Source organism: Pseudorasbora parva, chromosome 20, assembly GCF_024679245.1.
Source record: "Pseudorasbora parva isolate DD20220531a chromosome 20, ASM2467924v1, whole genome shotgun sequence".
NCBI lineage: Eukaryota > Metazoa > Chordata > Actinopteri > Cypriniformes > Gobionidae > Pseudorasbora > Pseudorasbora parva.
In genome coordinates this window covers 32,360,852-32,388,682 of record NC_090191.1, presented here as the reverse complement: position 1 = coordinate 32,388,682, position 27,831 = coordinate 32,360,852, and the positions used below count along the sequence as shown (strand labels likewise).

General features: G+C 38.2%; 1 protein-coding gene across 11 annotated transcripts in view; it reads right to left on the bottom strand.

Annotated features, from left to right (window-relative positions):
- grip1 (glutamate receptor interacting protein 1) overlaps positions 1–27,831 on the bottom strand; it is a 312,119-nt gene that overhangs the window by 15,610 nt on the left and 268,678 nt on the right. For 6 of the 11 annotated variants that reach the window (XM_067426884.1, XM_067426883.1, XM_067426878.1 and 3 more), the window contains 7 exons: positions 25,397–25,542; positions 22,126–22,206; positions 12,018–12,087; positions 9,067–9,212; positions 6,149–6,353; positions 4,803–4,942; positions 3,950–4,147 (listed from right to left, as the gene is read on the bottom strand). In XM_067426884.1, coding sequence (XP_067282985.1) covers positions 3,950–4,147; positions 4,803–4,942; positions 6,149–6,353; positions 9,067–9,212; positions 12,018–12,087; positions 22,126–22,206; positions 25,397–25,542 — 986 coding nt within the window. The remainder of the gene's footprint in view (positions 1–3,949; positions 4,148–4,802; positions 4,943–6,148; positions 6,354–9,066; positions 9,213–12,017; positions 12,088–22,125; positions 22,207–25,396; positions 25,543–27,831) is intronic. The other 5 variants (XM_067426889.1, XM_067426882.1, XM_067426886.1 and 2 more) reach the window with 3 other exon arrangements.

The window sequence follows — 27,831 nt, the reverse complement described above, 5'->3', positions numbered from 1 at the left end:
CACCAGCTACTCAATAAGGATTAACTGCTTATGATTTGTTCACCCCTCAGGGCTTGAGAAGGTGGATGAATCCTTAATAAGACTCTCTAGATAGCTATTTTAGAGTTATGTCCCTTTTTAAGGAAATTTATTTTGGAAATGCTGAATGATGATAATACATACAGGTTTTAACATCCCTCTAAACTGCGCATGTGCAGCTGCATGCTATTGATGTTGCTCCTACGCTTATAGCAACGTGCAGATAAAAGACAGACAAAACCAGCAATAATGTCTCGAATCGGAATTCAAATAGTCCACTGATTGTCAATATGGAATAGAAGCTGTGAGAAATCTTGTATATGGAAAAACCACAATGCTAATTAATGCGCAAGATGAGGAAAGTTCATAGTGACTCATTATAATGTGGTCAAAAATAATGACTGTTGTATACATACATTTTATACTATAATATTACAATGTTATTTTTATGCCGTGCACTAAAGGTTCCGACAGATAAGACTGGAGTGCTGGTACACATACACACACCGATCAGGCATAGCATTATGACCACTGACAGGTGAAGTGGACCACGGAGCAATAGAAGTAGTTGGCCTGGTCTAATGAATTATGTTTTCTTTTACATCACGTGGATGGCTGGGTGTATGTCGCTTACCTGGGGAACACATGGCACCAGGGTCCACTTTGGGAAGAAGGCAAGCCAGCAGAGGTAGTGTGATGCATTAGGCAATGTTCTGCTGGGAAACCATGGGTTTATTCATAAACTCAATGTGTTTATTCTGCTGGGTCCTGCCATCTATGTGGATGTTACTTTGACACTTACCATCTACCTAAGCATTGTTGCAGACAATGTACATCCTTTCATGGAACTGTATTCCCTGGTGGCTGTGGATTCTTTCAGCAGGATAATGCATCCTGCCACAAAGCAGAGTGGTTCAGGAATGGTTTGAGGAGCACAACAACGAGTTTGAGGTGTTTACTTGGCATCCAAATTCCCCAGATCTCAATCCCATTTGTGTTGAACGAGCAAGTCTGATCCAACTTACAGGACTTAAAGGATCTGCTGCTAACATCTTGGTGCCAGATACTACCGCACACCTTCAGTGGTCTAGTAGAGTTTATGCAACAGGTCAGCAAAACGGTGACCAAGACAATATTAAGAAGGTGGTCATAATGTTATGTCTTATCAGAGTGTATATAATATACACACACACACACACATATATATATAAATGACATGCATGTCTGGTAAGTGTTTCTGCTCATCCAAACAGAAATGTGCTTTACTCAGCAAAAACAAAAATTTGATTGAATATTGCATGCATGTAGACTAATAATCGTATTGGATGCAAGATGTATGGTTTCTCATCCCAAGAATCAAGCTTAGAGTCAGCTTTTGCCTTATCTCTGGATACAGCTGTACTAGTTGAATCCCATAAGGGCCAATAGTTTGCCAGCAACCTTGAGTTTATGCTCCGTCCACATCATCCATAATTTAAGGGGCAGATTGCTGCTCCCTGTATATGGTTTTCGTATCTCTGCAGCCATCTGAGATTCATTTATGTATGGAGCACTGAGAGAAAGAAAGTAGCGCTGCCTGAGGGGAGGAGAGCAACCATATGAACCTGTTAACATGAGCGGAAAGAGTCTTTCCACCCCATCAGAGCGAGGGACATGGGAAATAACATATGAGATGAAAGGTGGTTTTGAGGAGGTGTATGTCAGCGGGACTGGGATGAATTAATTATCTCTATAAATAAAAGATGACTGATGGAATTCAGATATTAATGGGAATTAGGGAAAAGTTTCGCTCACTGGGAGTGACAATGATGGGTAGGATCAGGAATGAGTACATCAGAGGTACAGCACATGTGAGATGTTCTGGAGACAAAGTTAGAGAGACCAGGTTGAGATGGTTTGGACATGTTCAGAGGAGGGAGAGTGAATATATCGGAAAAAGGATGCTGAGGTTAGAGCTGCCGGGCAGGAGGTCAAGAGGAAGACCAAAGAGGAGGTTTATGGATGTAGTGAAGGAAGACATGAAGGTAGTCGGTCTGAGAGAAGAGGATACAGAGGATAGGACTAGATGGAGGCAGATGATTCGCTGTGTCGACCCCTGAAGGGAACAGCCGAAAGAAAACGAAGAAGGGAAAAGTTTCACTCACTGACAGACGATTATTTACTTTGAATCAGATCAAATTTTTGTAACTACTACATTTGCATTGTATATATATTATCACTGACTGGTGGAAACATTGCATCTCCAAAAACCTGGAGATCTCCCTTTTCAGGCAACAAATGGAATTTTTTTAAATAAGTAAATATGTTGTTAAAGTTTATATTTTGGCTTTATATACGGTCAGACGATATAGCATGTGTCATTATATTATTAACATTTTCCAATATCAAGCTCAAATGAAGTTTCAAGGTTTATGACCAGCCGATTTCTATGTTTTATCCAAGTCCATTTCATTATGTTTTCATAAACTTTAAGCTTATAAAGTTTACTGTAGCTATAGTGGATACTTTTTTTCTGTAATTTGACAAAAATCTCATGGTATTAAAGACGGAGTGCTACACACAGGTCGATTAAGATGGTATTGGTTATGACTCAACAACAAATACAAGACTACACAGTCTTCTTAAACCTTGTGTATCATTAACAAATTGTTATTTCAGCAATTATATCCACTAATAAACATATACACGAGTGAGCATGGGAGTAATGTCTATATGTATTATTCATGAAACCATTTCTCTGAATTAAACATTCAAATGTGTGATGTGCCTACTTGGCATTCTCGATGCAAGCGATGATTGCGATTAGTTTTGACCAGGAGGCCTCAGTGTCAGGAGAGCTGACTGCAATTCAAATCCATTACTGGCGAGTTATCCAAATGGCCATGTGTATCCCTGTGCTCATTAGGACTCATTTTCCACTTAGTAAAATAATGCATTTTTCTATATTAGCCCCAGCACTGTACCACCAGCTGGCCTAATAAAAGATACATATCCCAATGCAGATTACTTGAAATAATTACTTGAGTAAATACATATCTGCAGGTCCAAAGAGAATGGAAAACTCAATTAAACCTACATTAGACCTGCTGGGACTCAACCGAACCCCCGGGATGCAGTGGGACAAACACAGCTTGGCGCTGTAGCTAATGTGCAAGAACAGGTGGTGTAACCATGGTGACTGTGATGAACCCATACCAGGTCAAAAAAGACTATACTGTATGCCATTGTGATAAAATAAAAATTGGCATTATTTACTCGCTTGTGTCATTACAAAATAAATGAGTTAAATAGGACATAAAAACGGATCCACATAACTTCTGCACTATAGTCCAAGTCTTCTGGAGTAATTTCATCTTAAATCTTATTTGAGAATATCAAAATTCGACATTATGTGGCTCTTTTGATTATATGCAAGTGCCAATGAGATTGGAGTGCTGGTAAATTTTCCAGTGCTTTCATTTTTGCTAAAACCTGTCCTTCGTGCTTTGTGGAGGCAAACAAAAAAAGGAAATGACACTAAAACAAAAATGTCTGAGTGAACTACTCTTTTAAATGTTGTCCTTGAGCTAGAGGCCACTGGAATCATTTCTACGCTAACTTATTCACTGGAAGCCAGCGTTGATACCTCGTTGTCGCTGACCATTTTGGAAACTTTTCAAACAAATGCCATCTCGTTTGCATTTAGAAACTGAAATGCCTGCTGGAACATTCTAAATGACAGAAGCAATTTACAAAAGTAATTTTGATACGAAACTTTCAACAAATGGTACGGTTCGTGACGCTATGCTGAAATAATGTAGCTCCAATTATATCTTTGCCCAGAGGGTACTGGGAATTATTTACTGCAGTAAAATGTATTTAAAAGCTGAAAGGTTATAAATGCCAATTGCATTTCATGTAAAATAGCAAAAATATGTTTTAAACCACTCACACTCAAATTTACCCTGGCTGCTGAAGGTGGCGTCAATGGCAGATCCATCCCAGGATTCCACTGCGCTGTCCACACTGGGGATGGTGGTGGAATAGATGTCTGAGAGTTTACCAGGTTTCTGCCCAGTCTGACCCTCGTCCTCCATATCGCTCAGATCGTTCATCCGACCCGTTACCGAGGGCTGCTTCGGGCTCGGCACTATAGACAGAACAAAATAAAGACTGTGATTGTCTGAGCTCACGGATCACAGTCAATAGACCAGAGAGATCCAGACATTACTGGATATTGGACTCACAAATCAGTGCTCATATGATCTTTTATTCTTGGATAAGGTACTTTACCTTGTGTACTGTCAGTCTACAGTATATGATAGATGGAGACAAAACTAATTAGACCTCAGGCTTTAATGACTCACGGCTAGGCAGCTTTATTGCATTCTAGAGCTACACAGATGTACAGTGCTGTGGGAGGTAATGTGTGTGAGAGAGCAAAGGAGAAATGAAAAGCAAAAGAATGCGCAGATCAAATTTATTCAATTCATAATAAAATAGATTAAGAAAAATTAATCAAATTACTAAGTTATTAAAATATATAAACAAATAAATAAATAAAAACATGCCTAATATGAGAATTAAGTAACCAAAAATATTTTTCCTTCACTATTCACCCCAAATCATCTATTTAAATTAGTGTACTCAAATCAATTAATCGTGATATGTTATATGAGCATTTAGCTTACAAGGATTTAAGGATCATGAGAAGTGTGTTCAGACTTTTGACTTATAGTTTACATATAAAAAAGCCATTTTGGTCATAAGCTTGAGTGTGTCTACAGATGCGTGTCAGCACTCACATTCTCCCTGCTTCTTGATCTTCAGTGTGACGGACTCTCCGGCCATCTGCAGCAGGTGGATGGCCTCACTGAGGGGTTTGCCCTTCAAACTGTTACTGTTAATGGCTAGTATGCGGTCACCAATATGGATGGCACCAGTCCTGTGGAAACGAGAGCACAGCAACACGCTTGTTAAGGGCAGCTGCAATGCATCATTTCGAATGCCCTTCTTTCTTGTTGAAAACATGCATTTGTTCAAATTAACTAGGGCTGTCCATAGATTAAAATATATAATTGCGATTAATTGCATCTACAGGCAACACATTAACATATTTAGTACGTTCTGAGAAAATGAAAGAAATATTTCTTAGAATTAGAATACTAATACATTATTATAATGCTATAATTATAATTTAAAAGATAGAATATTGTTTTATGTATAATATTTTTTTGAAGATATGACTTATTAAAAAGGACCTATTATGCCCTTATATTAAGTCTTGATTTAGTTTTTGGTGTCTACTAAAATAGGTTTATATGTTTGAATAATAAAACAACTAATTGTTTTCTCATTGTGGCAGCACCTCTCTTCCCAGTCTGTCAGTACTGCTCTGTTCAGTTCCTGTCCCTATGAAGCCCCTCCTTGCGAAAAGCGTAATGTGCTCTAATTGGTCGGCTGGACCAGAGTGTTGTGATATGTCAACCGCTTCAAACTTATTTTTAGAAAAACACGGCCCTGTGAGTTTCAAAACACTAACAGTACTTTTTTTTTTTTTTTGCATATGCATTGGCAGGAATTGTTTAAACATGGAATATTGTGAAGTGTACGTTTCTAGAAAACAAAAACTCGTTTCAAGGAGTTCAGAAACAGTGCTTACTGATATAGAGAATAAAGGCCAGTTCAATAAGAATGATTACTATACCTATAACTTTATTAGTGTCCAAGCCAACGCATAATATTGTTCTGTTTATTCTAAGCACATGCTTTTGAATGCTCGTTAAAACAGAATGGATTCTGATTGGCTGTCAATGTGTTTATCATTCATCAGCTAGGGAAAAAAAATCACTCTAAATTGATTCCAATGATATAGTTTCTCTGTGCCATTATTTTATGTCATTATTTCTTTTATTTTTAGAACAATATCTTTATTGTTATAATTAAGGCCCATTCACACTAAGGACGATAACTCTTTCGGAGTGGACGTTTGTGCTTTGAAACTTTCTTGCTCAAACAGCAACATTACACACTCAAGAAAGTTGAACATGTAAAAAAGCTTAAGTTCTTTGTTAAGATATCACACATAAGCTCTAATAAGTGTTACATTTCATAAATGTCGACAGGCTTGAAAGCACGAACAGAGTCGTACCTCTCGGCCAGGCCGCCTTTAGTGAGGCTGGAGATGATGATGGGGTCGAAGGGCTCCTCGGTGCCCGAGATTGTGATGCCCAACGGCCCGCCGTAGCGTTTCAGCTCCACCGTGTAAATGATGGCACCGGAGGTCTCCTGCTCGTCTGCAACACAGGCCAACAGCACACGGGCGTCCCTATCAACACTGCCATCACGTAGGATACCTCACAGAGGGGCAGAGAGCAGAGCGAAGACACCCCTCACAACACCGGACAGAGAGAGGAGGGAAGGAGGGGGGAAGGGAGGATGGAGGAGGATTGACCAGAAAATAAAGAGAAAACATGAAGGAAGAGGAACCCAAAGGAAACCAACAGAAACGGGATCAAAATACTAGGGCTGTCAATTTAACATGCAATTGAACATTCGCCAAGTCCGCAAAATTTGAGTTAACCCAAAAACACAATCCAATGTGTAATTCTGGAAAAAACATGTTTTAACAGTGAATCTGCACACATAATTACTTCAATTACAATTGCTAATTGACAACCCCCCCAAAAAACAACTTAACTATAAGTAAAAGATTGGTGTCTGATTATGACTGGAGAACTGGATAAATAAAAAAATCAGGAAGAAATGGGAAAGGAAGTAAAGGAAATTTGAGAGAAGAATGATGTAAGATAATGGATGTGGGTGCATCCAGAAAAAAAACAAGACAAAAAAACAAACAAAAAAAAAACAGGCAAACTGGAGATATTCACATGCATAATAAAAAAAATGGGATATTAGCTCTGTGATCCATTTCAGAAATGTATACTACACCTACCTCTACAAATAATTGATTTTATCATCCAAAGGACAACTAAGCCTCCATAAGGGACCTGGACCTCAAATGCATTCCAAAAAGACTAAATGTCAAATGTCAGACATTTCTTTTTGCCCAATGTGACTTGGTGCATCCAGGCTGTACGTTATATCAGTAAGTGTATCCTCAGGGGATTCTGTGCTAGCTGCTCTACCAGCTGAGCTACAGGAATCATAATGTAAATTAATTATAAGACTGAACTCATTTTGCATGCACTCAGCAAACAGACGTGGCTATAGCAACACCGAAATCCACTTGAAAGTGTGTTATAAAATATTTGTGGCCCTGATTCATAATGCTCAAAATTTATTTAGAGGTCAACCTGCCATTTTGACATGACTACGTTGAGAAGGAAATGTGCTAATGAGAAAAATAGAGAAAAAATCCTCAGGGCAATCGTTCTCGTCTCCCACCCGCATTCACATGCTAATGAAGCACTGATATCTGTCAGATCACAGCAGCTCTAGGTTTGTGTGTCTGTGGCTGTGCTGGGGGTCTGGGGATGTTCGTTAACACGAGGTCGGCTCATTACGCCTATGTTCTTTTCGCCGATGGACTAATGGAGAGATGGGAGGGAAATTACCCCCATTTAGCATGCCAGTTAGCATGACCTCTCTCAGACGGTTGATTTGTTGTCACAGAAAAAAAGGGTTTGTGAAAAATTAATGTCAACCTTAATGTTCCATGCCAGAAAGATCTAAACGAGCCTCCAGCATTGGGAACGCACAAGTTGCCATTTGACGGACAGAGTGGACATCCTGGATGAAATATGAATGCCAAATAAAAGTGATCCGCAGGTCTGTTTTGTAGTACGAGCATAACGTCTCCGTAGAAGACTATGAAGAAAAGGATTGTGAAGAATATTTTGAGTTAGCTGGATGAGGGCTCTAAGGGTTTCTAATCGGATAATTGAACCAAATGAGCATTAAATTGGAGCGATTAAACCTCATTTTCTTCAATGTGCACAATGCTAATAGTGTTAAGGGTGAATCGTGAGGTTGTGGAAGTGAGGAGAGATGTGTTGTAGCCCACCAGAAAAAGCAAAAGGTTTACCAGAAGGTCCTTTGGAGATAATAAAGATCTCTATATGACATTTCCAACAGGAGGGCCACATCAAATCCTCAGGGTCTGAACATGTCCTACCTCAATTTAAAGTAGAGGCTAGGTGTGTGTATGCATGTGTATATAAGTTTAAATTTGATGAATGAATTGCATTGACAGAAATGACTCATAAATGAGAAGCATTAGCAGGCCATGTCATCTTGATATCTTGGCTCCTTGCAAAATAAAACTTTTATGTTCAATTTTGACAGTCCGTAATCTTTTTAAAGTACTATTCATTTATTTATGTGTAAAACCCTAACCCTGTAGGCAACTGTGCATATCACGATTTTAATGTGAGTTTAACTCTTCATTAAGTTCTCTAAAGAGCGTGTCATTATACTAATTTCCCGATCTATCTTTGTCTTGTGATTTGCAAACATCACATTGAAAAGACATCTCGGATTTAAACTTCCACAAAAAATGCAGGCAGAGCTAGTAAGATCGATTCATTTCAGTGATTAATTCCAAGCTGTCCGTTTCAACGAATCAATTCATTAATTTGATTCAACAATTAACTCGTTTCAATTAATCAAAAATGTAAATTAAAGTCAATTCTGGCCTTTTTTCTAAATGAAAAAGTCTTTATCATATATAAACGATAAACATGCACACACACATTTGAATTACTGTATAATGGTCATATAAGGAGAAAAATATCAAAATGTTGTTGATTTCTATGTATCACCCAACTCTACTTGATGCATATCTGCATTCTATACTTCATAGCTAATAATGCTGCCATGTTTTCTCTTATCTTGTCCTTTTTCTGTCCTTGCCGTATCTGTTTGAAACCATATTACATTAGAGTAGGTTTAATCAGTCAGGTCCTAATAGCTTATTCTTTATCTTGATCCTGGCAAAAATACATTCACATTAGAATTCTTTGCTGAGGCTCTTCTGTCTTTGCATGGGGGGTTTTAGTGTAAATCTGTGTCCGTGTGGAGTGTGTAGTTGCAGAGACTCAGAGGTACCTGAGTTGTCCTCGTCCTTGCGGATCTTGAGTTTGACCAGGTCTTCGCACTGCTGCAGGATTTGAACGGCGTCCTCCATGGAGCAGTTGTCCAGACGGATGTTGTCTATTGCCAGAAGCTTATCCCCCAGCTCCAAAGTGCCCGTTCTTTAAAGGAGTACAAGGAAAAACCGTTACAAGCTTTTTGCAGAAGCACAAACAGTGTAACTTTTCTTAAACCATACAGCAAATCTCCATTGTCTTGCAATATTTTGAAGGAAATGTTATTTTCTCCCTCATGCAGACATTTACACTCATTTCATTGTAGTCTGAGCTCACATACTGCAAGAAAACATATCCATTATTCAGTGGATTGACCATGGTACACAGTAAAGAGCTGCCAGAGGCGGCTCAGACTACAAAAAAAAAAAAAAAAAAAAAAAAAAAACTGACTTTTATCATATTGGTCATAATTGTGTGCCATTTCATATTCAGATTTGACATTGAGATGTAATCCTGCCTGAATTCACAATTATTCCACCACTTCTTCATATTAAATGGCTCACTTATTTTTAGGCCCTTTTAATAGAGCTGAAATGGAGGAGAGCAAATGGGAAAGATGGCAAGAGCCAATGCTATCTAAAATAGGCACTTCAACAGAAAGATAGACCTGTATTTCACCACGCCGCTGTGTACACAGCGATTCATAACCCAGTTCTCTCCCCTCCTCGCATAATTATCAGGTAAACATATGTATTATTATGTAAAAGCATGGGAAATTAGAGTATATGTGCTGAAAGAGCCTTAATTACTTGGTATACAGCATCCGCCAACAACCCTAACTATTACCATGGAGAATTTATACTTTTTTTCAGGCGTTATTAGCCTTTGTTAGAAATAAAAGTTAAGTTTAAAAAAGGAAAGTATGCTTCCATTCAAAAGTTTGAGGTCAGTAAGACTTAGGGTTAGTTCACCAGAGGGTTAGTTCACCCAAAAAATGTAATTCTGTAATGATTACTTAACCTAATGTCATTTGACACCTGTAAGACCGTTCATCTTCAGAGCACAAATGAAGATATTTTTGTTGAACTCAGACCGGCTCAGAAAGGCCTTCATTGACACCAATGTCATTTTCTCTCTCAAGACCCATAAAGGCACTAAAGACGTCGTTACAAAGTCCATCTCACTAGTGATTCGACAATAATTTTATGAAGTGACAAGAATAGATTTTGTGTGCAAAAAAACGAAATAACTTATATATAGTGATGGGCCAATTTCAAAACAAAGTTTCGAACCATTATGAATCAGTGTATCGATTCATGATTCAGATCGCATGTCAAACTGCCAAACTGCTGAAATCATGTGACATCGGCGATCCGAATCATGAATCGATACACTGATTCATAACGGTTCGAAACTTTGTTTTGAACTCGGCCCATCACTATATAAAGTCCTTATTTGTTTGATGATGGGCTTTGTAACGACGTCTTTAGTGCCTTTATGGGTCTTGAGAGAGGAAATGACATTGGTGTCAATGAAGGCCGGTCTGAGCCATCAGAGTTCAACACTAATATCTTAATTTGTGTTCTGAAGATGAACGAAGGTCTTTCGAGTGTTGAACGTCATGAGGGTAAGTAATTAATGACAGAATTTTAATTTTTGGGTGAACTCACCCTTTAAAGAAATGTATTTTTAAAAATGTAAGTAAATGAGAAAACATTAATTAATGTATGAAGTAAAAGAACAAGCTAGTATTATAGTATGAATCAGCCCATTAGGCTAGGGTAAATAACCCAATTTGCTGGGTAAAATTAACCCAACATGTGTCATGTCCTATATTTACTGAGCCCTTGACCTTAACCCAGTGGGTTTTGTTTTGTATTTTTTTGAGTGTAAATAGAAGATCAGCATATTTAATGATTTGTGAAGGATCATGTGACACTGAATATTTTGAATGGCTGCTGGAAATTCAGGAATAAACTGTACATAATATATTAATAATACGTTTTATTTTACAATTTTACTGCTTTTCCATTTTTGAGTTATTAAATGTTGCCTTGGTGAAAAAATGTTATGTGTAAAAAATAAATAAAGAAAGAAAATAAATCTAAGCTAGTCAATTTTTAGAGGAGTGCAGCTAGATTAGATTTTACTGCAAACAGGCCCGTATAGACCCCACGATCAACAACAATGCAGTCAAACAGCACTCTACACCTTTCCTCAGGGCAACCGCTGAGATTTATGTCAATATAGAGGGTTACGCGTTCTCCCAGATGCACTCAATCAGAAGCCCTCCACTGTAGCCTGGAGAAAATGAGCATTTATATGCATAAGATCGCTTTGGCAAGTCGATGCAGATAGCATACGCTCATAGTCATGCTCAATTGTGAGCGTAGATGCCGTTTAAGCTACAGTATTTAAGGCATGGATGAAGAACTGATTTGGATGAGAGTTCAGAAATGCAATGGTGGCGTGTGCTAAACTGAATTTTTAGCATCATTACTCCAGTCGTCAATGTCGTGATCCTTCTAAATTCATTCTAATATGCTGATTTGGTGCTTAAGAAACATTTCTTATTATTAATGTGGAAAACAATTGTGCTGATTTATATTTCTGTGGAAACAAACTAAACAAAAATCCTGTGTTTTCCCCACGATTCTTTAGATAGATCAGAACAGCATTTATTTTAAAAGAGAAATCTTATTTTCTTCTGTGTGTGTGTATTTTTATGCTGCGTTCAAACTATTTGTTGACGGGCATAATGTTTTAGAGCATATTATGTTGAGTAAAGCATTTCGCACTTGGGTATAAAATGTAATCCATCTATTATGTATTTTTTTATTTAATATAGCAAAGCTTGAGATGCTGGTGTGTGTGTGCTGGAGGCTGTGTATGAATTGTTTTGCATGAGATTAGCATTTTTCTATACATTTTAAAAGAGATGCGGTGCAAGACAATGGCGTGAGGCGGTACCTGTGTGCCACGCTGCCTTTCTTTATGTCAGAGATGATGAGCGAATCTCCGGGCTTCCTACTGGAAGGAGCTGTGAAGAGAAGAGAACAATCAAACTTGTTTAACAGCCCAACCTCACTCATTTTCTGTAGGCAACACTGCTGATTATCTAACTCTGAGTCATTTTTAAAGCTACAGTGCTGTTAAAGGTTCTGCTTTTTAAATCCGATGACAGTAAGAGCTTTGTATCGACCTTTAGTGCCTCTTCACATGGTTTTGGAGAACTAGTTGTCAGTCCAGACTAGTCGGATTTGACGGTTTTTGTTGTCTGTTTTACATTTTTCCGGCTTGGAGAATGACATGATGACACTGCAAAAGATGCCACTCCAACTGATTGACAATCGAGATGCACATTTTCCACAATGCCGTGTTGATGGCAATCTTATAAATAATATTGCTTATATTTTTAACCACAAAGAAAGCAATCTGAAGGGGGGAAAATAATCTTATACTAGCCTAAGATGGTTTGCATGGCTTATTTGGGTTAAAACCCCAATAAAACCATCTTGACCAAGCAAAGGCCCGCAAATAAGCTTAGGCTTATATATATATATATATATATATATATATATATATATATATATATATATATATATATATATATATATATATATATATATATATGGAATATTTCTAATTTATATATATATATATATATATATATATATATATATATATATATATATATATATAAATTAGAAATATTCCAATTTAAAATATCTGTTTTAACCTATAAGAACCTGGACCAATTTCTCCTTATAGGAGATGTTCTCAAGTATGCACTATTTTCTGGCATTTGGTGCAGATCAATACCAATCAATATTTCCATTTTTTAAACAGTGCTGTTAACATTTTTCTGAGTCCTGAATTTTATATAATAGAAAGTATAACACACACAAAAATATAGAATCAGCTAAATTAATTGAGCAGCTCATTAATATTTTTCTTAACACGACAACTACGATATCAAAATTCCACCAATTGTTGTATGGATATTATTAAAATATTTCAATTGTTGCATGGGTTGAAACATACCTTTAGGAACAAAAACAAGCGTTTTAAAAAATTGTAGACAGACAGGCCACCATTTTGGAAATGTATGGCAACAAAATAATGCACAAATTGTCACATGACTGTTCCTTATATGTCACTTAGGGACTTCCTGAGTTGAAATGGAGGGATAATGCTTTAAAAAACCTTTCCCAATAATCACCAGTGTTTGTGACACCCGTCACTGTGGGTTTTCAAATAGGTTATTTTTTTAATGTAATTTATTCCTGTGAGCCAAAACTGAATTTCATTACTCCAGTCTTTCGTGTTACATGATGTTTCAGAAATCATTCTAATATAATGATTTGCTGCTCAAGACACATTTCTGATAATTATTATCAATGTTGAAAACACTAACAGCTGCGTTGTGTACAGTTTTTTAAAATTCTTTGATGAATAGAAAGAGCACTACAGATGCATTATTTGCTTTGAGAATGTTAATGGAGAAGTACGGAGAGGGTCAGAAAGAGCTGCACTGTGTCTTTGTAGATTTAGAGAAAGCATATGACAGAGTGCCAAAAGAGGAGCTGTGGTATTGTATGAGGAGGTCTGGAGTTGCAGAGAAGTATGTTAGAGTGGTCCAGGATATGTATGAGAGCCGTAGGACAGTGGTAAGGTGTGCCGTAGGTGAGACAGGACTTCACGGTGAAGGTGGGACTGCATCAAGGATCGGCTCTGAGCCCCTTCTTGTTTGCGGTGGTGATGGACAGGCTGACAGATGAGGTCAGACAGGAATCTCCATGGACTATAATGTTTGCGGATGACATTGTGATCTGTAGTGAGAGCAGGGAGCAGGTGGAGGAAAGTCTAGAACGGTGGAGGTTTGCTCTGGAGTGTAGAGGAATGAAGGTTAGTCGCAGGAAGACAGAATACATGTGTGTGAATGAGAGGGAACCAAGTGGAACAGTGAGGTTACAGGGAGAAGATTAGGTGCAGGAGTTGAAGTACTTAGGGTCAACAGTCCAGAGCAATGGGGAGTGTGGAAAAGAGGTAAAGAAGCGTGTGCAGACAGGTTGGAATGGGTGGAGAAAAGTGTCAGGTCTGTTGTGTGATAAAAGAGTACCAGCAAGAATGAAAGGAAAGGTGTACAGTACAGGACAGTAGGGAGACCAGCGATGTCTTATGGTTTGGAGACAGTTGCACTGAGGAAAAGATAGGAGGAAGAGCTAGAGGTAGCAGAGCTGAAGATGTTGAGGTTCTCTTTGGGAGTGACAATGATGGGTAGGATCAGGATGAGTACATCAGAGGGACAGCACATGTGAGATGTTTTGGAGACAAAGTTAGAGAGGCCAGGTTGAGATGGTTTGGACATGTTCAGAGGAGGGAGAGTGAATATGTCGGTAAAAGCTTATGTACATTATAACACTATCGTTCAAAATTTAGAGGGCCAGTAAGATTTTTTTTTAAAAGAAATTAAAGAAATTAATACATTTATTCCGCAAGGGTGCATTAAGTTGATCAAAAGTGACAGTACATTTATAATGGAAATGTCTCAAGCAGCAAATCAGCATATTAAAACGATTCTTAAACTAAGACCAATAAAAAATGGTTATAAATTGTACTAATATTTCACAATATTACTTTTTGTTGTGTATCGTTAATTAAATAAATGCAGCCTTGGTGAGCAGAAAATACACTTGTTTTTGAAAACATTAAAAAAACATACTGATCTCAAACCACACGCGCACACATTATACTTAAATATATAATAATATAAATGGGCCTACAATTTCTGCCAGCTCTCTAGGATTTAGTACAGAGCCATTATGTCAGTATGAAATAGAAAATAGACCTTTTTAGCAGCTCTAGTCATATTCTGATCCGGTGTACCGTGGGGACAGATGTGAGTGCATAATTACATGTCATATGGTCCCTAGCCCACCAGGAGCATCTGGAGGTGTGATATCAAACTTATAGACGTGCCAGAGCATTTTTCTCTCAGTCAGACTCAGGGTGATTCATGTTCGCTTAGTGCGTCACTGACAGAATGGAAGGTCGTTTCTTTTTCACTTCGAATAAGAAAAATAAACTATTCGTTTAATTCTGCTCACTTTTCAACCTAATATGCATCCCAGATGGTGGCACAGCTTAATCATCATCAATTTTGACGCTCTGTGCAGCCTGTCAGTGATCGTCCTATGCTGCCCTATGGGGATCTATTCTTTAAGCTCTACACATTGTGATGCTAGGCATGCACCTGTGTCGGACAGACTGTCCCAAAGGTTTTCTTTGGTGGTTATTATGGTCCGAGAACAACCCTGCAATAAGATGAGCTCCAATTGACAGAAAAGCTTGATTACTTAAGATGATTTACCACATCACACATACATATCTGTATATAAGTAAAAGGGCTATTCAATTAATTAAACAATGTGGCAATTCATTAATCTAATGGTGCAAATTCTTCACACATCAAATTTCGCTGAGAAATTACACCCAAAAGATTATTTAAAGTCATTATTGATATAAAATGAAATGCTTGTTTAGAATTTTTTTTGTTTTTGTTTTTTAGGTTTCCCCAAAAAACTCATACAGGGGCATTTTTGCCCTGATATTTTATATTTTAGACCCATTCTAACTGCATTCTATAAGCTCCATTACACAATGAGTTGTTGCCCTGCTTTATGTTCATCACCAATCAACTCTATATAATGTCAGATAAACTACATAAGTCTGGGGTGGGATGGGGAGAGGCATATTGCAAAAAAAAATATGGACGTAGTGTCTGTGACGTCACCCATAGGATTCTGATGAGCCGTTCTGAAGCGTAAAGTAGAGACGAGCTGGCCGTTGCCATCTTGCCAGCATGTCACGCCCGGCTAACAGAAAATGGGCAAAGAGGCGGGACGTGGGCGGAGCTTAGGTGACGCGATGACTAACTTGTCACTCAAAGTGGCCACGCCCTTAATATGCAGAACTTTAAGGATTTATATAATGTAAACAAATGAGTTATAAAAAAAATCACCCCCTCACAGTTGTCATGGAGGGCAACATTAGCCTTATAGACCAAAATCATAATTTGTACTAGGCTGCAAATATGGTTTTTTTTGTGCTGTAAAGTTGGGAATTTTAACATGGGGCTCAAAGAGATTCTGCTTCCTTCTAGAGCCTGTCGCTAGTGGCCAGTTGAGGAATTGCAGTTTACATTACTTCCGTATTGGCTTCAACAGAAACTGGGGGAGGTTGCCGCTTGGTTAAAGCGTTAATTTTAACACCTTATTTTCCCCCATACCTAATTAAGTGAACACGTAAATTGACAGCTCTAATATATATAGGGAGCATGAAAAATCATTTTAATACATGAATTGGCACCTCTGAGACATAGACCTTAAATGAATTGAAAGTCTTTGGGATGGAGTAGACTTTACAGAGTGCTTGACTCTTGCATTGGCAAGATCTTAAAATTGAAGCACCTCTTGAAGGAAATGAATGTTGTGATCCATCAATTTCTACTCCATCACATCCCAAAGTCTTTCAATACATTTAAGATCTTCCTACATGGTTGTTTGAGAAATGAAAAGCTACACACTCCTTCTTTAATTTAGGTTAGAAGAACTGTTGCCCAACATATAACATACTAGAAACAAAAAATACTGCAATAATGATCCAATCATAGACTCAACGACACACACATACCCCAGTAATTGCAGAATAGGCATACATCAAATGCTTTTACCTGTAATAGCCCTTTATTTAGCTAATACGACCTGAAGGAGACCCAAATTAGAGCTACTTAATTTCCACTTTCAAATTACAAAGCAAATCAGAGACCTTTGTCAGTTGAAAGAGAACATTCATTTCAGGATGATTCAAAAGAGAAAGGTCAAAGTTTCCATCTCGAAGGTACAGGCTACAGCACTAGCAGTCTAAAAGAGGAAAGAAATTGATTTAAGGATGCCAATCAGAGCGAGCTAGATTTGAACGAGCTATCTGAGAGGAAATTGCCAGAGTGTCAGCAATGCAGGTGTTGAGATGTAGCCTATCTGACAATTCAATTTCCAAGTGTTAGTGAGTTCTCGGACCAAAGAAATAATCATGTTTTCTGCTCAAAGAGAGCGCATGTCCGCTGGCCTTAAAGGCACCTCACCATATGCTGCATTACAGCGGTGTGATGTCACCTTCAGATGGTGCACATCAAAGCACAGCCTTTCAACTCAGTGAAGCTCTGAGGAATTTCATAGCAAAAAAAAAAAAAAACACTGAAAAACAGAGGAATGACTTCTTACATGAAAAGGCACTCAGCTTGATATTATATTTTGGAATTAAAGCAGCAAGATGATTCCTATTTGTCAGACAAGTTATTATGTCATTCAGAACGGAAGAGCATTGCCATTTACTGCCTGCTTCTTGGTTGGCAGCACCGTGGTTGCTACTGGTAGCTGCTTTGTCATCATTTCCCCCTTTTACTTGCACTGCTATTTGGCCTAACCATGATAAATAGTGTGGCTTATTTGCAGTCTTTGCACTTTGGCCATATTGGTCTGGCCAGGTGAATGTCAATCTTTACACAAGCTAAGGGTCAAACTAGATCAACTGCATGAACTTTTGCTATGTGTATAATAATCTAATCCAATTTATACAGTAAGACTACGATAGTGATCTTCAAAAGCATTTCTTATGAATTAACCTTGCAGTTTTAGGCTACAAAATGTTTTGTAAAATTTTTTTTAGTCTATTTTTTGTAGTCTAAGCAGCAAAAAAACAAAGTGGGTAAGGAAAGTATTCAAGTTTTCATTCTGTTATATTGCAGCCATTTGCTAAAATAATTTAAGTTCATTTTTTTCTCATTAATGTACACACAGCACCCCGTATTGACAGAAAAACACAGAATTGTTGACATTTTTGCAGATTTATTAAAAAAAGAACAACTGGAATATCACATGGTCCTAACTAAGTATTCAGACCCTTTGTTATGACACACATATATTTAACTCGGGTGCTGTCCATTTCTTCTGCTCATCCTCGAGATGGTTCTACACCTTCATTTGAGTCCAGCTGTGTTTGATTATACTGATTGGACTTGACCACACACCTGTCTATATAAGACCTTACAGCTGACAGTGCATGTCATGAGGTCAAAGGAGCTGCCTAAAGAGATCAGAAACAGAATTGTGGCAAGGCACAGATCTGGCCAAACTTACAAAAAAATTCTGCTGCACTTATCAGTTCAGTTGGAGAACAGACAGTACAATTAAATACTGAACGTGTCTGTTCAATATAATGAGTGTGTCGCCATGCGAGTGTCACAAACGCAGCAAGAGTCAGATTACATTCACCATCATGAATGAGCTCTAGAGTGCTCAAGACCTCAGATTCGGCCGAAGGTTCGCCTTCCAACAAGACAATGACCCTAAGCACACTAAACTTAGGGTCGAGGGAGTAACGAGGGAGTAGCTTCACAACAACTCCGTGACTGTTCTTGAATGGCCCAGCCAGAACTCTGACTTAAATCCAATTAAGCATCTCTGGAGAGACCTGAAAATGGCTGTCCACCAATGTTTACCATCCAACCTGACAGAACTAGAGAGGATCTGCTAGGAGGAATGGCAAAGGATCCCCCCCAAAAAACATCTTTCTCAAAAAGACTCATGGCTGTATTAGATCAAAAGAGTGCTTCTAATAAATACTGAGCAAAGGGTCTACATGCTACATGTTTATTTTATTTATTTATTTGTTATTTATGATATGACTTGCATGTAACATCATACAAGGTAGTATAAATCAGATTAAAATGAACGCCGATTAGTGTGCAATGTATATCAATTTATATTCCAGTCCACAGCAGATGAGACGTCACCAGGAGAATAAGACGAGGTAATCTTTAAGGAGAAGTAAACAAGACATCTATAAACGTGTCCCACTATGGCTTTATTAGTACCTGTGAAATACAGGCCCTGCAGAGGCACAAAGCAGAAAGCCATTAAACTGCTCAGGAAGGCCACGAGAGCTCGGCAAATCCCATATACATAAATCGAAATGTGGATAGGACAGCCAATATCTCTCTCTTTCCCTCTCTCTAAGCCATAAAAGTTGAATTTTTTAGACATCCTGCAGGCCCCGAAGTGGTGGCATAATTGAGCAGACTTTCTTTGCATATATATCTATGAGAAAGAAAATGTGTGTCATATGTGTGCATCTATATGTGTGTGTGTGTGTGTGCGTGTCTGTGAGGTCTGCTTTAAATAGAATGGGATTTCTCTGTGCACAGCAATCTTCTCCAGCACTATTAAGTATTATTTAAGAACATCTCAAGCCATTCAACAAAAACTCCATGATATAAAGTCTTAAAGAGATAGTTCAGCCAACAATTACAACAATATCTATTTACTTGCTTATGTAGTTCCAAAACCCATACGACTTACTTTCTTCTGTGAACACAAAAGATGATATTTTTATGAATGTTTATGCTGCTCCGTCTTATCTTAACAAACCATACATCAATGGAAAGCTTGTTTATTCCGGTTGTGGTCCAGGGTCAGAGTGCATTTATGATACTTGCTTTTGCAGCTTGTTGAAATATTGAAAGGTCCAGTCGCCATTCACTGTAACTGCACGTTCAAAGAGCGACCAATCTATTCCTCAAGATTTCTCCTTTTGTGTTGCATAGAACAAATTCATACCATTTTGGAACAAAAACAATGGTGAGTAAATAAAATTTAAAAAAAACTTTACTTTTTGGATAAAGTATGATATTAATTGACATAATAGAGATTTTGAGAAGATGTAGTGGGATGGGAACCAACACAGGGAATTTTTTAATGATCTGAAAAGCAGTTACAGTGGTACTTTAGCACGGGCAAAATAGTTCATCTGGTTCATTAAGGAAGTTTAGACAGCTGTAAAACCCACAAAGAAGCTTTATGGGGAAACATTTGCTATTATCTTTGCAATGTGTATATCTTCATAGCCAATCCTGAGAGAATTTGGCCCCATCAAATTAGCAACAAATGTGAAGGCTACACACAATGTGTACACCAGCAACGTAATAAATACTTATTTAGAAAGCATGGAGGATGACGGGCAAAATTGCTTTGGTGGTAAACATGCCCACAGATTCAGAGAGAAGCAATTACTGCTGGGTTGTTGCATAGGGGTCCAGCAATGTATTTTACAAAAACGCTAGCGAATAACAGAGATTTCATATCATATTGCTGTAATGGGGAAAAACAGTCAATGTGACAAAACCGAGCTGGGATGAGGCGATGAATCACTCTCGCTTGACAATGCATGCAGGCATTGATGAAGCAGCTGGCAAAGGCATCGAGCTTTAGGCTTGTGGGGTATACAAACGGAGCTCTGCAGAGTCTCTGACTGCAGGCGGAAAACACATTGATTTAGCAGGCAGATCCGTCTATAACCACCTTTCCAAAAAAAATCAGCTGATGGTAAACGAATAACACTACAGGAGAGAAGACGTTCGAACAGGAAGGGTTACATTGGTACCCAGATAGGGGTGAGGTTTGGGGGGGGGGGGGGGGGTGAATGAAACAGAGGCCAGCTAGTAGTTGCTGTGCAAGTAAACCTCACTCCTCTGACCTCATGACACACTCTAGTGACTGACGCAAGAGGTTGCAGCCTTAAGCCTCCTTGCTTTAGCCTCCTTGTTTTAGCCTCCTTGTTTTAGCCTCCTTGCTTTAGCCTCCTTGCTTTAGCCTCCTTGCTTTAGCCTCCTTGCTTTAGCCTCCTTGCTTTAGCCTCCTTGCTTTAGCCTCCTGGCTTTAGCCTCCTGGCTTTAGCCTCCTGGCTTTAGCCTCCTTGTTTTAGTCTCCTTGCTTTAGTCTCCTTGCTTTAGCCTCCTTGCTTTAAACTCCTTGTGTCTGACTCTTATGCCAGCAGACCCGGGTCTGAGTCTCGCTTGGAGCGGGTGGTTCGAACAGGAGGGGTTACATACTTACATCATAAGATAAGCACACTGTACTTCCTGTGTTCATATTGTATTGCAAAATATTTTTTGTTGATATTGAGAGGGGATACTGGTAAAGTTAGGGACAGGTGTGGTGGTGTTGAAAAGTTTAAGGGTAGGGTTAGGTGTAAGGGAAGGGTTGGCAGTGTAATTATAGATGTAACTAAAGAAATGAATTACACATGTAATTACATGCATATATTAAAAACAACAATAAGTGCACGATATCAAATGATTCATTAAAATGTTAGTACATAGTAGTCAAGGGCACCTAATATAAAGTGGGACCATGATGGTTCAAAAAGTCCCACTATGCAAATATCGAAATGACTTGCAACTCCATTTCTAGTGTGACATTTTTTTTGTTTTTGCAATTACTAAATATTATCTTGGTTATCCCTAAAGTTAACTGGAATTCATTATACATCTTTAGACGGTGCCTTGGAAGACCTTCATACACAAAAACACATCACACAACACAACACAATGCAGCTGCCTTCTGGAGGCAGACACTGTGACCTACAGTCTCTTCATAGCAATTCAATTTACAATTACAATAAATGAGAGATAATATATAATTAGGTACTTTTGTCATGTAGAACCTCACTTTTTTTTATTTTTATAAATAAGCACAAACCCTCTGAGTAAGGAAGGATTTCCCCCCCTCTGTATCCTAATAAGCAACAGCTACGTTGTCCCCCAGTAACCCAGTAGTAAGTCACCCAGTCATATCTCTTTAATGTCTTTGGAACCAAAACAAGGGTTAAATGTCACATATTTATATAGGGAGTGAAGGAAGACCAATTTTAAAGTCTTCCAAATTTGTGGCCTAGATAATGTACAGCAAAAGTTTGAAGTTTCATTGGAAATTATAAGGTTCTTTAACAACAGTCACTCACTGTATACATTTGACAGATGTTTGTACCCAAACCGACTTGATTCAAGGTATACATTTTACCACTGTATGTTCTGTGGGAATCAAACCCACTTAACCTTGTGTTCTTTATACCAAGTATGATCCATAGGAATACTGTTACACGCAACATTAAATACAATTTACACCTTGAGTATAGACAACCATTGTTGTGCATAAAGAACTGAGAGAAGAATACGTACAGCTGATGGTGATGCCCAGCTCCACACCTGGCTTCTTTGGTAGCTTCACATGGAAGGTCCCACTGCTTGGGATGACCGATTCTGGATGAGACAAGGACAGAAATACAAAAAGGTCAATTTTTAGATGCAGGTATATTCATATAATCTTTCTTAAGTTTAATTAAGTCTGGATTTATATACCATTTTAAAAACAGATGTGTGGAGACTCAGGTGAAAGACCAAACCGACACTTATAGTTCACCTTAAAATGATGGCTCTATCATCAAATACTCACACCTTCCAAACCAGTATAATTTTATAATATTTTTCCCCAGGCAATGCAAAATGAGATGTTTAGCAGAATATCCAAACTGATTTTTTTTCTTTTTTTCCCCCTTCATACAATGAGTGGAGTAAATGCCAGCAGAACACATTCATTTTTTGAGTGTATTCTCTTTAAAGTGACTGAGACAGCTTTTAAAAAATTCATTTTTTCTCTCTCAGGCAGCACTGTAGACGATCGTTCTGACCAGAAAGCTCAGTCTGGAAGAGAGGGGAAAGGAATCTCCATAAAATGTCTTTCTCCTCTGGGCAGTGTGTCAGACTCAAAAAGAATGGCAGAAGTGTCAAAGCGCTCAAAGAAAGAAAACGCACTGCACTCCAGTGACCCTCCATTACACATAAAGGCCTCTGCTCTTGAAATGATCATGCAGTAATTCAAGCCAACTCATTTATTCCAAATCAACAAAAGAGTCTTTCAAATCAAAACAACCACTTGGCCTGAACTATAAAGAAGAATGCACAAGCAAAAACACTTTCAAGTTGTTCTCCTTCCAGCACATCCTTTCAAAAGCAGATTTAATTTTTCTGTGTTAAAATATTTACATTTTATTGGATTGCAAATTGCAAATAAAATAAAAATATGACAAAGTTTCCAAATTCAATTAACAACTTTGTTGGGCATGCATAGTTTACACTACCTTTCAAAAGCTTGGGAAGGTAAGATTAAAAAAAAAAAAAAAATCTTACCTTCTTCAAGGCTGCATTTATTTGACCAAAATAATATAGTAAAAATATTATGAAATATTATTATAATTTAAAATACTATTTTAATATAAATGCTTTTTTCAGGATTCTTTGAATAAAATGTTAAACATAACAGCATTTATATGAAATAGACATATTTTTCAATATTGTAAATGTGTTTACTGTCACTTTTGAGCAATGCATCCTTGCAGAATCAAAGTATTAATTTCTTCATAAAAAATCTTACTGACCCCAAACTCTAGGAAGGATAAAAGAAACTCTATAGAACGATTATAAATGTCACAACCGCCAGCTAGAGTGCCCATGATCTTCACCAGAGAGCACTCCTCTCGTGTCATTATAATTAGGGTCATTAGCTTGTTAAAGGGATACTCCACCGTTTTTTAGAAATAGGGCTTACTCAACTTCTTTCCTACATTTAGATATGTGGGCAACTGCATTTTTGTCTCAGTGCAAGCATTGTTTTAGTTTGGCAGAGTCGCCGTTAGCTTAGCTTAGCATAATGAATGAAATCCTATGTTGCCAGATAGCATGTCCCCATAGACAGTAAAAAGAAATGGACAGAGCTATCCCATTGACTTCAACGGCGGAAAAATGAGGCCAATCAAAGGCACTCACTTCCTGATGGCTGAGCGAACTGCGCAGGCTCAGACTGAGACGACGTAGATTTGATTTAAGCAACCTGTCTGACAGTTGTAGGTCTTCTAGTAGTTGTGGAAAGTAAAATCTGAATCACGTTGTTTAAATATTTTCTCCCGTTGCTTTTGGCTCACTATCGGCTTATCCCCATTCTTCTCCCTTAACTTTATCGGACTTTATGTCTCCACGTCCCCCCCGACTGTCTCATAGACAGTAAAAGATTGTGTCTGAGCGTCTCCTCCAGTCTATACAGTAATTTCTCAACTGTGCGACAGAGTCGCGCTGGTTATGACGCAATCATTAGCCTATTTTTTTTACAAAAACGGAACTTTACAGATGTAAAGTTATTCACTGTTAAAGTGACTCAAAAATGAATGGGAGTCAATGGGATGCTAACAGCAGGTGATGGCTTGGTTAGCAATGGCCGCATCTATCGGTGCTAGATTACCCCCTTGCATGTCCCGAGTAAAAGTGATCCAAAACAAAACAACAAATATATTTCTTGTGGCCTGTGTATTAACAATGAGTACACAAAAGCAATACACATTAATACTGGGTGATTTCCTAGGCAGATATTGACTTGGGACTGTATCAGGAGATGCTATCTAGCAGCATAGGATTCCATTCATTATGCTAAGATAAACTAACAGCGACCCTGACAAACCCAAACAATGCATACACTGAGACAAAACTGCATTTTCCCACATATCTAAAAGTAGGAAAGATGTTGAATAAGCCCTTTTTCTAAAAATGGTGGATTATCCCTTTAAGCCCAGTCTAAATAAAGCCATGTGTTTTCACTCTTTCATAGCAAAGTCTTGCTGGTGTTACATTTCTGAGCGGTACTTCTGGTTTCAGTGTCATGGTCTTGATCTTGTGCCTGTCTCCCTGGATCTCCCTGTTTGCCTGTGCCCTGGACTTGTCATTATCTGGATGGTTTGCTCTGTGGTTTTCACCTTATGGCGGTTTTATGGATTATGATTATGGATTACACTCAATAAAGCTTAAATCTGGAGCAGTATGTAATAAAGTTAGTGAACTTTGATTAAACGCCATTTAAGTATTTCACACAAGTTGCATAAAATCAGATTATAACTTAACAGAGAGAGAAACATACTTTTTTTGTGAGCACTACACAAAGTTAAAGGACAGTAGGCGGTCTGTGGTAGTGCCTTAAGGCTAAAACTACCCTTGAAGTCATCCCAAACACAGTTTAAAAGATTTCTGATTAGTGAAATAAAAGAAACTAATTAAATATCATTCCAAATTACACAAGACAAAACACTAGGATGACAAGCTAATTACAGCGTCTCATTGACTACAGGCGTTCGACGAGGCCTGACTGTGATTACACTGCCAAAGCACAGCACGAGATGGAAAAATTAGAGAATGTGCGTTGGATTTTGGAAACATTAGCTATTAATTCATGGGCCACTTGTCTTGTAGTGCTAATCATTTATATACATCAAATAGACGGCAGATGGTTTGGCTCTCAGAATTATGCCATAACTTTAAAAAAGCACACTAGGATGAACGCGGGTTGTGCCCAGATGGATCTTTCATCCCCAAACAGGTTTGAAATTGATGAATCTGTCCGTGTCCCCACCTGCTACGTCAAACTCAATCTCCAGTGTGACTTTGCTGGTGATGCTGGAGTCCCTCAGCAACTGATTGGTCTCCTCCAGTGTGCTGTCCTCAGTAGGGATGCCGTTTATTGAGAGGATGCGGTCGCCGATCTGCAGGATGCCGCACCTGGGAACAGAGAGCAGATTTAGCACACAGTTCCTCTTACAGTGGCTAACAGACTAGCTGTGCTGAATGCATAAAATACTAAATAATGGACTGGGAGGGAGACAAGAGAGGTGGTGGTACCCAGGGAATGTCTCGCACAGACCAGCCAACCACTTACATTATGCCAGCTGGCACCGTTAAATAGACATTAGTGAGTGGGTGTGACATTTTAGGCAAAAATACAAACGCCCTCTTAGCTCCTGCCTCAAGGTCAGAGTAAAAGCACTTTTTAATAGCTGAGAAAAACAACAACAACAAAAAATGTAATTCCAAAATGGCTTAGGAGCCAAACAGAAGCAATATTGCTCCTTAATTCATTGCTAAGAACTCCAGTCTCAAAGCTAGTGATCATGAAGCATATGCTGCTTTTTGGATGCGTGGGCTGTTAGCATCCCCACCAACAAAAATCATATCGTAACGTCATATTGTAATTAGTGAAAAAACCCAAAGGCGTTTTGGTGATTTTAGAGCCATGTTGGAGTTTCCCTCCATTGACTTTTATGGTGTTTTTTCTTTTTCTTTTTAGAGGTTGACAGCCTTAGTTACTATATTGAAACAGGTTGGGCTAATAGCATGCACACTTTTCTGCACACTTCACTTTTCACACTTTTCATTTTATATCCTATTATAGCTATATAAGGTGCAGTTTCTGTTTTAAACTATTATTAGGCTATGTGTATTATATATATTTTTTTGCAGTGATAGCAATATTTTGTTGTGCAGTAATTTGGCACAAAAAAACAAGAATGGCTGCATTAAACGGCAAAGAATAGATCAATTTAAATAAAATAAAATACAATCTAAAAACAAAAATAAAGTACTAAATAAAATAAAATAATTTAATTAAAAATCAAATTAAAACCACCAAAACACCATTTAAATACAGAAACTAACATAATTCATAATAATAACAACAGTATTTGACTCTCTCTCTCTCTCTATATATATATATATACACACACTAATATACTAATAATATAATATTATTTAGTAAATTATTGCATGGGACATTATACACATTTTTTTATAACAATGCAAAAATTATGTAAAGATTGCACATATTGATTCAATAAAATTGTGGCTGTAAAGATTATTCCTGTAAAGATGCACATACAGTATAATACAATATAAAAAAATAGCACTGTTGCGCTGGTTAAAGGGATAATTCACCCATAAATGATTTACTAACCCTCAAGCCATCCTACGTGTATATGACTATCTTCTTTCAGATAAATACAAGCAGAGTGAAATAAAAAAAACACCATTGCTCTTCCAAGCTTTATGATGGCAGTCCTGATTTTGAAGATTTTTTCTATAAAAGTGCATCCATCCAACATAAATGAAATCCATACGACTGCAGGGGGTTAATAAAAGGAATGGGTTTTTGTAAGAAAAATAACCATATTTAAAATGTTATAAAGTAAAAGTAAAACTAGTATCCAGCAGACGGCCTTACGCATCGATTTCGAGCGAAGGAGTAACCCCTGGAGTAGGATGTTAGCCTAGAAATCTAGACGAACCCTAGTGGCAGCCAATCTAATCTGCCCGTGAGTGTCGTCTAGCAACTCTCAATACCCTTTTGAGAGAAACACCGAACTTGTCGGGCCAATCACATTAGTGTATAGAGTCGGTGGGCGGTGCCATAATGACGACGGCTGAGTTGCGTTTGCGTGGTTCTAGTAAACACAGAAACTGGCGAACGGCGGTCTTACGAATCAGCTTTGACCGCGACTCTGGAAGACTTGGAGTTAAAGGTGCACTATGCAACTTTCCGTCCACTGGAGGGCGCCTATTCAAAACAAAGGCGTAGATTGATGACGCAAAGTTTGAGCGCAGCATCTTGGGACATGTGGTCTTCACCTCACAGCTGGTGGAAAATAGGACACCGGCAGAAATCATGTTCATGGATGCGGTTATTAACGTTACTGTAGTATGAAGCAGAGCAGGACCGAGTGTTGTGGAGCTGAGCACAGCTGCTGGAGCGATTGTTAAACAAATACCCGCCTCGCAAACACCGGGACCTTTATTATGACGGGACGGGACACATTCGCCGGGCGCCTGCACTGATCCGCTCTTCCGGTTATGATTATGAGGTAATGGAGCTCTGTGTATCATATTAGATACATTTAAGTGTGTTTAAAATGATGTTATGACGTTACTCTGTGTGTTCACTTGTTCACACTGCTAAGAGTAAAGCGCTCCTGCCAAGTAAAACCCGAAACCAAGGGTAGTGCAGATATGACGCAATTG